Below are 13,592 nucleotides of genomic sequence, written 5' to 3'. Positions count from 1 at the left end.
TTTATTTTGGCACCTTGAATACTGACTCTGACGCAGAAAGTGATAACGTTTATAGTGATTCTACTAGTAGTGACGTAGTTCCAAAAAAGAATTAATAAATCTTGTTTATCCTTCATAATCTTGCATGTTATGTATCACTGCTCTTTCAATGGAAATTAATTCCGACCAGTACGACACCCATGTCCAAATTTAATACGACCACAAAGGGTTAAAAGGTCGCAGCATTAGGAAGGTTGATTTAGCTTTTCATGACTGATTTAGTATTTTCATGACTTTGGCCAAGTTAATTCGATTTCCTAAACATTAGTTTCTTCCCTTCAAAATATAAAGATAATATACAAAATAAGACTGTGATCAGGATTAAATGAGACAATATTTGTGAAAAAGTTGTGCCTAGCATAAGTAATGGATATTTATAAGAATATAAAAATTATTATTAATGATACTGCCAAAGAAGATAAGAGCACATTAACCAAAATATATCCTCACCTTTTCTGATAAATATTGTTCATAAATTCCAACAGCAGCTGCTCTTAAAAGACCTTTGGTTTGGTTGGTTTGATGTTTTCCATCTTTCTGATGGCTTAATAAAACTTCTAGTTGTTGTTGGGCTGTAACCCGGTACCCTTCCACTGTCATCCAGAAGAAGAGATGTGCTTGACCTCCAGTTTGCTGCATGTAATCTACCGAATAAAATCCATACCATAGATATTAGTGTCACACATTTCTGGGTGCATGTAGCTGTATGATAACTTAAGAAAACTTAAGGTGTCAAATACTTAAAATTTGACATTTTAAAATGTATAAAAAGTGTCTGAGGTGAAAATATAGTTATATCATTAATTAGTTAAGCTAAAAAAGACCAGTTATGTAGGAAACATAAATAAAAGCACATTTAAAAAAAAAATCTTTAGGGGATAAAATTGCTACACAAAATTTCCTCAGAAATAAATCCATTTTGTTAGCATTCAGCTTTTTTCTCAATAAACATTAATAATCATAATATGTATTAATATTTATATAAACAGTAAGAGTAAAAATTAAACTTTTCAACAAATCATGTATCTATATTTTTTTTCATGAAAATTAAGAATCAGAAAGTTGTGGTAAAAATGTTCTCCAAATAAAAGGAATTACGCTGTAATTGTAATAAAATTCCCTCCCCATTCACACAAAAAAGTGATATAAACCAGTTATATATGCCATGTATTCCTCATAAAATACTCTTCCTCAAATAATTTAAATTCACAGTAGACTCTTCCAAGGTTTATTTTAAAAGCAGTTTAGCAAATGCACATCAGAGCTATAATAAGCATTTGTTTCTTCAAAACAAAATAAATCTCTACCTCTGTTTTCCAGTGAAAAAAAACGAACATTTCAGAGAATAAGAGAAAGAGGTGAGACAGATCTGGCATGCTTAATACTGAGTACTTAAAATTTAATAATAGTTACAATTATTAAAAATTTAAAGGATTATATTATTTTCATAAAATGGATTTACCTACCCATAAAAAATTGTAGTGCAACATTGTCTACAAGGATGCTGGCCAGAGGGACTGTGCAAAGTTTCCCAAAGTTTGCTGCCAGTTTCACAGTATTTATTTCCTATAGATAAAAGCGAATGTAGGTTAATATTTCATCTATTCACTCATTAGGTTAAAGATCGTTATATAGGTGTAAAAAATCAAATTACAAATTAAAATGGAATATAAATGAAGTATTTCCCTTCTCATACATGTGAGTTCCCAATAGAATAGTCTTGGCTCAGTGAATGTTATTTTCAGAGTTGCTTAGTAAATATATATTAAATATGATAAGAATTAATTTCCTCCAATACAAAATAATTCAAATTCTCTCCCTCTTTCTACATACTTCAAATTAAAACGGATATTTTAGAGGCTCAAGAGGATGTTTACAATGCTTAATATGTCCAAGAATAAACAAATCCCAACATTTTTAAGTGTAGATTAAAGTCTATCTACTGGGAAAACAGAAAATATTCCCAAAAGAATAATTTTGCTCCCAAGAGAGTAAAATTTCTATAAAGTATTTTATAGAAATATATAGAAAATGTACTTCTTCTCAGACTATGTAAACAATAAATTATGTATGCTTTTTAGAGTTATAAAAGCAAGATAACTACCTACATATAAAACAAATTAAAAAAAAAAGGTTCAAAATCTACATATCAAGCACTATGCTAGGTACATTACACACATTACTTCATTTAATTTCTACAACAATTCTATTGGATTAAGTACCACTAAAGCCATCCTATATAATAAAAGTCTAATATGCAAATTTGACCAGAGGATAGGGACGGCCAGCCAACTGCCCCTGGCTCCTCCCCCTGGTCGGCCGCATTCCTTTGTGCACGAATTCGTGCACCAAGCCTCTAGTTTAACATATAAGAAAGCTGAAGACCAAAAAGTTTACCTATGACCATAAAGCAAGCAAGAATTAGTTTGTTTTTAAAGCCTGCTGTCCTTTCTTCTAAAACCCACAATATTTCTGTGAACTATTTTAACCAGCTTCTCTGTACATATTCCCAAATCCATATCTCACAACCCTCGATTTTAAAAGACAGACGTTCTCTAGAAGTTAAATAGGCTCTATTATTCAGGGACAGATACTAAATTAGGCATAGGTGATACATAAAGGAGAAGGAAGATAATTTGAAGGAGGAAAATAACTTCTTGTATAATTAGGATCCCTTCATATAAGTACTGAAAGTAAGAGTAACTAACTTAAAATATCTGGCATAAAACAACCCAGTGTCAGCACATGATTTCTCTCCTATATTCCTCCTGCCCAGCAGCAGCTCCACAAAGAATGGGATGGGGAAGAGTGTTCGCTATAACTTTATTTGTAATAAAAAGGTATGATAAAAGATCTTCTAAGATTTCAAGATGAGTAGCATGTTTAAAAAAACATCTCTGTGGAGATTCTGAGGTTACTTCCAAAGGAAGATGCATGACCAGTCCTATAAAAGAGATAAAGTTTGATATTCAAAACCGAACTGACAGGTTTCCAAACAAGACATTGAGATTGTTAAAGGATTCAATATAAAAAAGCATGTGGACAAGAAGACTTTAAATAATGATGATGAAGGACCACAAACTCTAAGATCTAGATCAGGGGTGGGCAACCTTTTTGTGAGTGCATGCCAAAACCAGCAAAATCTCTGACTCAAAATTCTTCTGCGTGCCAACCCTAATTTTTTGAGAACATGTTACGCCTACTTGATATCTCTTAAGGTGTGCGTATGTGAAGAACCTTGAAGAAATAATAAAATTCATTTGAGCGACAAAAGCATAGTATATGACGATGTGGATGAAAACATGGAGAGTAACGCTGTTGCAAAGTTTTTTAAACAGAAAAAATTTTCTGGAATGGCATTCCAAGTCCTCAATAGTTTGTTTTCGACACTTCTCTCTGGTACTCCTGTCTCTAATAGCTTTTTTTCAATTTTTTCCAAGTCAACTCTAAGGTCAATAAATTTCTGCTTCTAAATTGAGCTACTCTGAAATTCAACCAACTGCATTTCAAAGTCAGCCATGTCTATGGTCTTTAAGATAACTTGTTATGTAAAATTATTTATTGATCTAAGATGCACCTACACTGAATTTATCTGAAAAATTAAAAAGTCAATATTAAGAAAAAAATTGCAAATGGAAGATTATAAGAGAGGGTTTCGTGTGCCAGCAAAAGTTACTGGCGTGCCACGGTTGGCACGCATGCCAGGGATTGCCCACCCCTGATCTAGACAGTGCAACTACTTAAAAGAAACAATAAGCACTAGTGAAACCATATCATTTTTCTATTCTGAATTTGCATGGGTATATTAAACTAATTTTAACACAGATAAAACAAAGACAGGCATACACACAAATGCACACACCTGCGTATATGAAATGTGGACCTCAAGTACTGTGAGCTAAAATTAATCTAGCAAACTAAACTTATTTAAAAATGTCTTGTATTCCTTAAGAAAAATTGCAAAATTACATGATCAGAGTCACAAATAAATTTCCAAAATAGAAAACCAGCCCAAAAAAGTGACTACACTAAAAACTAAACTTAATTAAAAATGTTTTTTCCTCTCTGACAGCCCCAAATCTCTGCTCTATTTTATAGTAAAACTCTTCCAAACAACTAACAATAATCACTATTTCTAATCATCTCTTCCCATTTCCTCCTGGACTGACTCCTCCCATTAAGGTTTCTCTAGTCCGCCAAAATTGTTTATCATCAGATCACCAATAATCCCATTGGTGGCATATCCAAGGGCAATTCTGTTTCATCTTACTCAACTTATTAGTAGCCTTTGACATACCTGATCTCTCACTTCTTTAAACACTTTCTTTACATGGCTTCTAGGATATCACTCTCAGGTTTTCCCTCAATCTCACCAGCCACTTACTCTATATCTTTGATTTTCTACTTTGTCTTAAACACTAGTAACTGAAGTGCCTCAGGACTGAGTTCTTGGTATCTTCTTACACTCACTCTTTTAGGTAACCTCATCCAGTCTCTTAACTTGAAGCAAACATCTGATAACCTTTAGAATTCTCAAAGATATTTCCACCACTAAACTTTCCCTTGAATTGGAGTTTACTAATTAGCATGTCTACTTGACTATTGAAAAGGGAACTCTACTAAAACATCCAAAGTTAGATTCACTCCTCCAAATCCCCTCCTCCCTCAGTTTTATCCATTTAAGTAAAAAGTGACACTATTCATACAGTTGCTCAGCTCATCCAAGTGCCTTTTTAGTTTATCACACCATATTTAATCCATTAATAAGTCCTATTAGCCTTATATCCAGTCTCTACTTCTGACAACCTCTACAGACATCTATTACTTACTGCAATTGTCTTGTAAATGATCTCTTAGTTTCCATTCTTGCCCCCACCAATTAGCAATTTATTCATCACAAAGAATCAAAGTAAACATTTTAATTCTCAAATCAGATTACATCACTCACAAAGAAAAAATATCTAATGGATTCACATTACAATTAGAATCTTTAAAAAAACCCTACTATGGCAGGTAAAACCATATATAATCTAACCCCAAGGTTCCTCTCCAATTTCATTCCTATTGACAATTCCTCTCATTCACTCCATAGTAGCCACACTGACCTCCATGAACTCACCAACCATTTTCCTATCTCTAGACCTTTGCCTTTGCTTTCACCTTGCCTATAAGACTCTTTAAAAAATAATCTAAAAGAAAAAAAAAAAAAGTCATAGGACTCTCTCATGTTACGCCTTCCTATGCCTAAATGTCACCAGATCTCTCAGCACCTATACAAAATACTGTTGGACATTCTCTATTCCTGTATTTTGCTTTACTTCTTTCCCGCCCCGCCCCCCACACTTTTACTTAATTTCTACTTTTTTTTACATTATATATCAATTTATTTATTGGCTTATTTTCTGATTGCAACTAAAAAAATGTAAGCTCCATGAAAGTAGATATTCTGTCTATTAGTCAATCTACCATGGTGTCCTATGCATAAAATTCAATAAATAGATATTTTAATAAGTAAAAGTGGATAGATGAATAAATTAAGGAATAACAAATCTTTAATTACTTTAGCATTTTTTAGGCAGTATTTCAATCTCTTTAGCTTGATTTCACAAATATTTATACTACATTATATCAGAGAAGTTTTTTTCTTAAAGTTCTTTTGTAGCATAGTGCACTGGTGAATGTACTTTTTGTTATTTGCTAGACATTTTAAAAATTTACTTTTATATTAGACATACATTAGTTTCAAATATATAATTATAGTGACTAGACATTTATATACCTTATGATGTGATCACCACAATAAGTCTAGTAATTATCTGTCCCTACACAGTTATTACAATATTATTAACTATATTTCTTGTACTGTACATTACTTCTCCACCACATATTGTATAACTGGCAAAATATATATATTTTATTTTATTGATTTTAAAAGAGGAAGGGAGGAGAGAGAAATAGAAACATCAACAATGAGAAAGAATCTGGGATCGAGCCTGCAACCCAGGCATACGGCCTGACTGGGAATCAAACCAAGACCTCCTGATTCACATAGGTCAACGCTTAACCACTGAGCCAGGCTGTCCGAGCCACAGTTTGTTCTTCTCAATCCCCTTCACCTTTTTCACCTATGCCCCCACCCTGCTAAACATTTTAATAAATAAAGAGTATTTATAATTAAATGTTAACTCAAAAGTACTTTACTTACTTTGCCTGACTGCAACCGTTGTATTCTTGAGTCACATACTTTCTTTACAAATAATAAGCTATTTATTTGATTTTTGATAGTGTTGATATCTAAAAACAAACAAATTGATTATGAACTAGAAAGTGATAGTTATATGTGAAATACTTTAAACATGCCCTTACTGTTATCCTATATAATGAAAGGCTAATATGCAAATAGACAGAATGGTGGAACAACCAAACCACCAGTTGCTATGACGTGCAATGACCACCCAGGGGCACATGTGGAATATGGTGGGCGTTGGCCGTAGCAGTATGGTGGAGCAGGGGAGCCAGACCAAGGTGGGGCACCAGTAGCTGTCATCAGGGCGAGCCTTTGGTGGTTACTGAAAATTCTTTGCTCCGACGAACTGCGGTCCCACCCGGCACTCACACCTGCTGCCAGCACCAGACCCGTTTGTACCCACTGCTGGCCCCAATCACTCTGCGCTGTCAGCAGGTGGGGGCAGTGGGAGTGGGGCCACAGCGGGAGGGGCCGGGTGAAGGCTTGGAGGATGGGCCAAGACCTGCCCCCTGTGCCCACCCCAGCTTCGTGGCCCACAGTTCCTCTCAAGGTGCACAAATTTGTGTACTGGGCCCCTAGTTTAATATAAAAGCCAATGCATAAAAAAATATTATATTTAATAATGAAATAACCTAAAATTATATAATGAAATCATTTAGTTAATATTAAACCTTACCAATTCTCTTTACTTTAGAGATAACTGCAATAATAGTCTCACATTCAAAATTATAATACCTTATTTTTTGTTTTTGTGGTTTTTTTAATCCTCACCAGAGGATATTTTTTTCCATTGATTTCTATAAAGATGGGAGGGAGGAGGAAAGTGAGAGAGACACATCGATTGGTTGCCTCCCACAACGCTCCTACCAGGGTTGGGGAACCTGCAACTGAGGTATATGCCCTTTCCTGTGACTTTTGGGCCTGTGGGCTGACACTCTAACCACTGAGCACAAATGGCCACAGCTATAATGTATTCTTAATACATGTTATAACACAATAAGCTAGATTCCAATTTAGTTAAGGCAGAAACAACTAATAGCATAAAATGACATTTAGGTAAATTCCAATTTTGTTTGAAGATACAGTAAACAATAAAGAAGTAAAAAATTCTTTCACTTAAATTACTTACCATCACCAGCTGTATCTAAAGATCGAAGATACTGTAATTCTTCTATTGCCTTATCTCTGACTGCTTCTAGCTCTCCAATATTGTCACTCAATTTAATAATGTTCATAAAGGCCTCATAGTTGCAATTAGACTCACGGATCTAAAAAATAAAGTTTAAAAAACAGATGGGAGGGGAACTCACTTATTAAGGGAAAACAGAATCTTGAGTGACTACCATGTGAAAGGCACAACTTGACATATTCCTAATGCTTATAACAAAACGAAATGAAAATCTCTGTATTCAGAGTACTTAAATTCTCATCGGTCACAAACTAAACTATGGAAATAAAATATACAATAGGCTAGAAAGTAGAAAAGCATGCTCAGAATGTTTGATGGATGATAACAAGGAAGCCATAATGGTTGAGCTATATCAAAGAAAGGTAGAAGAGTAGACAACAAGATCAGTGGTGATGAAGAGCAAACCAGTAGGTTACAATAAATGTTTTGACTTTCATTCTATGTGGAATGAAAGTTACTAGAGGATTTTAAACAGAAGAGTGGGATTCTCCAACCTAAATTTAACAGAATCACTATGATTATATGAATACTATTATATTGTCTTTTTTTCCCAGTCACTTGCTGTTTAAGAATAGAAATAGAGTAGATGGATGGTTAAATTGAATTTAACCAGAGTGTCATTTCACCAAGCAAGTACAATGAGAGAGAGAGAGAAATGGTATATGAAGATGTGAAGGAACTAATCATTATGATTGCCAATTAAATTTAAACCAAGTAATGCAGTAAAGGGAGCTAGGCGAAGGTAGCAGACTTAGGATATACCATCATCATTTTTAATGGCTGCATAGTATTCTATTATATTAATATGCATAATTTATTAAACTAATCCTCTATGTGAAACACTTAAATTGCTTTCAGTTTTTTAGTATTATATGCAATGTTTGCATTAGTGGCCTTAAATGTTGTTGCAAATCTGCTTATCATCATTTTAGAATAAATTTCAGGAGTAGATTTCCTAACCAAGGGATATACATTTTTATACATTTTTTAAATGTATAAAAAATTTTTTATACATTTAAAAAATTTTTAATGACGTGGATTTGCATATTTTTAAAACTCTTGGTAGAGAACCTAGTAGGAACCTAGGAGAACCTATAAAAGTTAACAAAAGAAAAGAATAATCAGGTTCTGTGGCCTCCATGAAAGGGTCTAACTTTAAAAAATACTGGTCATCTGTCTGTACACATGGGGAGTAAAACATCCTTTTTTAAATTTAAATAAGTAGTAACAACACCAAACTTGTCAAGATTATCTTATCTCTTAAAGAGAACTTGACTAACACATATAGCAAACAGAAATATTGAAAATATAAAGATTATCTCTAGATACATTTTTATTTAATAAATTGTTTAATCATCCTAATCTCCAAGTACTATTTCTATATTTAAAAAAATTGTTTTAAAGAGTTGTAATTTAGAAAGTACATACCATCCATATGATATATTGATTAATATAATCAGGATCACTGAGTTGATTTATTAATGGAAGAAGAATTCCTTGTGCAAGGATTTCCTGGACGAAATTTAAAAAAACACAAACAAATTTAATCTAATACACTGTTCAAATCAATAGCATAATATAAATTCCCTAACATAACCTGTTACTTAAGAAATGTACAATACACGTAAAACTAAAACTTAATAACCACCATAAGCTAGATGAGCTAGTTTGCCCCAGTTAAAATAAATAAATTAAATAAACTGAGATGCAGCTACCTAGATCTATATGGATACATGTCCACAATGACACCTAGAGTTCAAAGGAGAAAAGCAAAAATATAGCTTTAGTATGTACATATTTCTGTTAATTTTTAAACATTGCAGTATAACTATTTATGGATTCCTATATCTATATTTAAAGAATAATAACAAAGAAGAAACGGAAAAGATACACACCAATTTTAGGATAGTGATTATCTTCAAGGGAGGAACAGAGCAACTATAGTAAAATATAACACTGGTTGACTCTGAGTAGTTGGTACGTACATGTCTATTATATTATTCACTATACTAATGGAATGTGGGTTTGTATATTCTTCTGTTTCTAAATTTCTTAGTTTTAATTTATAATATGGTAAATATTGATAGATAAAACCCACATTAAAAAAAAAAAAAAGCTCTTTGAGGTCTTTAATAATTTTTAAGGGAGTCACAGGGACCCAAGACCAAAACTTTTGGGAAGTACTACTCCAAGTTTCTTTACAGCCATTTATTTGGTATGAGTTTAAGCTTACCCTGACAAAGTATCGCATGGTCTTGTTCTGGAAATCTCCAGGAGGTAGCAATAAGTATAATAAGACCTCACACAAATCCCTTAGGAATCCTAGAAAAAAAAGGTAGGTATAACAACATTAGAAAATATGAAATCCCCATCTACTCTTGATATAAAACACATAAAGGTAGAAATAACCAGTTTTCTGATTATACTGACTTATTATTTTAGTATTTAGTACATATCAGTATTCATTAAAAACTTCTTCATTCTGCCCTAGCTGGTTTGGCTCAGTGGATAGAGCGTCAGCCTGAGGACTAAAGGGTACCAGGTTCGATTCCAGTCAAGGGCATGCCTAAGTTGCGGGCTCGATCCCCAGTAGGGGGTGTGCAGGAGGCAGCTGATCAATGATTCTCATCATTGCTGTTTCTATCTCTCTCTCCCTCTTCCCTTCCTTTCTGAAATGAATAAAAATATAAAAAACAAACAAAAAACTTCTTCATTCTTCTCCAAATAATAACTACCCAATAATCAAAATGGCATTTTTAAGTCTGCTCAGTTACATCCCACTCTTTGAATGACTGAAAAATTTCAATTACAAAAGTGCTCCCAAAACAACTTTTGTTGTACCATGTATTCTGTACCATGTATTCCACACTAATTATGTTTGCATACTTAAAAATTATTTGCACATTTAAAAATTACTGTAATTATTCTTTCCAAAAAGAACTTCCACTATTTTGGCAGAAAAAAGAATATGCTCTAATTTACATATTTGAGAGCTCGGCTTACATAAAAGTACTGCACATCACTATATCTATTTCTTACATTTAATTATTTCAGATCAGTGCTAATATAATGGTGATTAAAAACTGAATTGCACAATATATATAAAAAGAAAAGAGGAAAGGAAAGCAAAGAAATAAAAATGTTAAGCATTATAAAAATAAAAGAAAACAATTTCCACAACTAGAAATGCTTTACTGTAGTTGTTATATACTGACACTTCACAGGAATATATTATACACCTGATACTATTAATAAAAAAATGTGCCAAGTAGAAAAGACTCTTAGTTATTGCAAATCTAGGGAAAATCACAACACCCTCAACTAAAGCTTATCTGATCTAACCTCCCAAAAAGAAGGCAAGTTCGTTCTACCCTAAAAATTATATTTAAAATTATTATAAGCATTATCTTAGAAAATACTTTAGGGTACCAGATATATTCTTGAATTAGAAATAATAAATCAAGGTGAAGATAAAATTACTATCGATCAAAAAAGTAAATTTCAATTACAAAATGTTTATGCTTATTTTATTTTCCAAAAAGACAAGAGGGGTAATCTTTAATTACCATCTTTAACCATCTTTTAAAGGTAACCTTCAAAACAGAAAAAAAACTGGAAATTACTTTTAGGAATTATAAAATAAAGTGAATAGTAACAGTATCTTCACTATGCTACCTGTCTTAAAAGAATAATTTCACCCTTGTATTTGTTCACTGGTCCTACTAACTCATCTCTGATCAACCTAAACAGTTACTGTTCTCAAAAGTGTGAAATTGAAAACAAAACCTTCTTCATCTTTGGGAGAAGTGCACACTAGATCACGGCAAACGTCCTTCTCCATTTCAACTTCAACTTCAAAGAAGGTTTCTACAAGATCTTCTGCTGTACCTGCAGAAAGAAAGAACAATTCAAGCTATACTGAATGATGTACACAAAACAGATTTTAAAATCATAATTTTCAGGAATAAAGATATTACCTGTTACTTGATCATCTTTTTCTGTTACCTTCTGTTGAGCCTTCCTAAATACTCGTAGGTGTGTGCCAAAATCATCTACAATGCGTGTTGTAAAATAAGGTTGCCAGTCTATTTCTTTTGACCTTATAAAAAACATATTACATAGAAGCATATGTAAATGCTTTTTAATCAAGAAATATAAATTCATTTTAATGACTACTAAAAGACATCATTATCAGAGACTGAATTTATTTATACTGAGGTTTTGTTCATTTAATTACTATTACATCTTAACACTATCTTTCATTCATAAAACCCAAGGTATATCAAATCTATTTGACTAAGACTTTAAGCATACTAAGCATTTTATGTGCCAAAGCTTAAAGATTATAATAGAAAAAAATATTTTTCCAGTTAAATCTGAAGTGAATCTAACAGATAGATCATGCAAATTCTCATCCCAGACCTAAGAATACATCAGAAATTCAGAACTTTGCCTGATTTTGAAAGAGCGGACTAAGAGCTGTCAGAGGGGAGGGAGTTTGGGGGAAGTGAAAATAGGCCAAAGGGGGATAAATAGGGATAGAAAGAGACTTGACTTTGGGTGGTGAGCATACAATGCAGTATGCAGATGGTATTTTATTGAGATGTATACCTGAAACTTGTATGGTGTTATTAACCAACTAGAGGCCCAGTGCACGAAATGTGTGCATGGGTAGGGTCCCTGGCGGCTGCCAGCTGTGGGCTGGGTCCTCCCTTCCCCAGCTGTGGGCCGCTGGCCGGGGCCGGGGCCTCCCTTCGTTCTGCGCCACCTCCTGGTGGTCAGCACACAGCACAGCAAGCGATCGAACTCCCAGTTGGTCAAACTCCCAAGGGGACATTTTGCATATTAGGCTTTTATATATATAGATGCTTCCCCAATAAATTCAATTTAAAAAAGAAAAGAACATTTGAAATATTTCTTGGTTCTTTTTCAATCATTCTGAAATCTTCACATTCTTCTTTTAGTTATATAGGCCAAGTTCTAAACTAAATACCTTTGGTATGAACCTGATTGGTTTCTGCTTGCATATACTAGCATTAAAAACTAGTGTATTCAAAATAACAACAATAAAAAAAAATGGTTCAAAGAATGTGGCTACACTTAGCCATGAAAAAGGTGATTACTAATTATATTATGTAGTGCTCTATCTCAAAAGCAAAACACAACAAGAGACACTGCTAATTTAGTATACAAGTGGAGCAAATAATAAAGACAACAGATAAACCAAAAACAGTTTACACCTCTCCTTGAATTAAGTAACAGTTTGTTTTGTTTTTCAATCCTTGAGGATATTTTTTCCATTGATTTCTAGAAATAGTAGAAGGGAGGGAGAAGGGTGAGAGAGAGAGAGAGAGAAACATGGATGTGAGAGAGACACATTGGTTGGTTGCCTCCCACATGTGCCCCTACTAGGGCTGGAGAACCTGCAACTGAGGTACTTGCCCTTAACCAGGAATCAAACCTGAAACACTTCAGTCCGCAGGCTGAGATTCTGACCACTGTGCAAAACTGGCCAGGGCAAATTAAGTGTTAGTTTTAAACAAATGTTCTTAATGCTGTTTTCCTTAACTTAGTACTAAAATTAATTTACTCTTTTAGGTGTTTATTCATGAAGATGCTAGGCAGTGGAGGGGCCATAAAACGTATACCCTAACTCATTATGTTAATTACCCACATATGTATAATAAAGAAGCTAGTGAAGAAATTGACTTGATTACACTGTCATTTTTTTACAGAAAGCATTCAAAAGATAATGGCATTGAAGAATATAACAAATGGCTGTTTTAAAATGAAAAACATAAGTTTTAGCATTCATATACTATTTTTTAGCATTTATACAACTATGATTTTGTTATATATATGGAAAGGAAGAGTAACATTTAAGGGTAACCTAAACTCAGGAATCTGAGGGGGGTTACCGTTATTTAGAATATAAGAACCATGTATATACCGTATTTGCCGGCGTATAAGACGACTGGGCGTATAAGACGACCCCCTAACATTTCCACTCAAAATACAGAGTTTGTTATATACTCGCCGTATAAGACTACCCCCTCTTCCGCACACCTTCCACACACCAAATAAAAGGTAAAACAATATCAGATTTGATTTTAACAT

The 13,592-nt window shown here is 33.5% G+C and overlaps 1 protein-coding gene across 8 annotated transcripts in view; it reads right to left on the bottom strand.

Annotated features, from left to right (window-relative positions):
- SNX13 (sorting nexin 13) overlaps positions 1-13,592 on the bottom strand; it is an 87,310-nt gene that overhangs the window by 45,050 nt on the left and 28,668 nt on the right. For all 8 annotated transcript variants that reach the window (XM_015558170.1, XM_015558169.1, XM_015558172.1 and 5 more), the window contains 8 exons: positions 11,453-11,574; positions 11,262-11,363; positions 9,709-9,797; positions 8,904-8,987; positions 7,416-7,554; positions 6,245-6,333; positions 1,506-1,605; positions 490-683 (listed from right to left, as the gene is read on the bottom strand). In XM_015558170.1, the coding sequence (XP_015413656.1) occupies positions 490-683; positions 1,506-1,605; positions 6,245-6,333; positions 7,416-7,554; positions 8,904-8,987; positions 9,709-9,797; positions 11,262-11,363; positions 11,453-11,574 (919 nt within the window). The remainder of the gene's footprint in view (positions 1-489; positions 684-1,505; positions 1,606-6,244; positions 6,334-7,415; positions 7,555-8,903; positions 8,988-9,708; positions 9,798-11,261; positions 11,364-11,452; positions 11,575-13,592) is intronic.

This window comes from Myotis davidii, unplaced genomic scaffold (assembly GCF_000327345.1).
Source record: "Myotis davidii unplaced genomic scaffold, ASM32734v1 scaffold168, whole genome shotgun sequence".
Classification (NCBI taxonomy): Eukaryota; Metazoa; Chordata; class Mammalia; order Chiroptera; family Vespertilionidae; genus Myotis; species Myotis davidii.
Note: the sequence above shows the minus strand (reverse complement) of the source record. Positions and strands in the feature narration are given on the sequence as shown.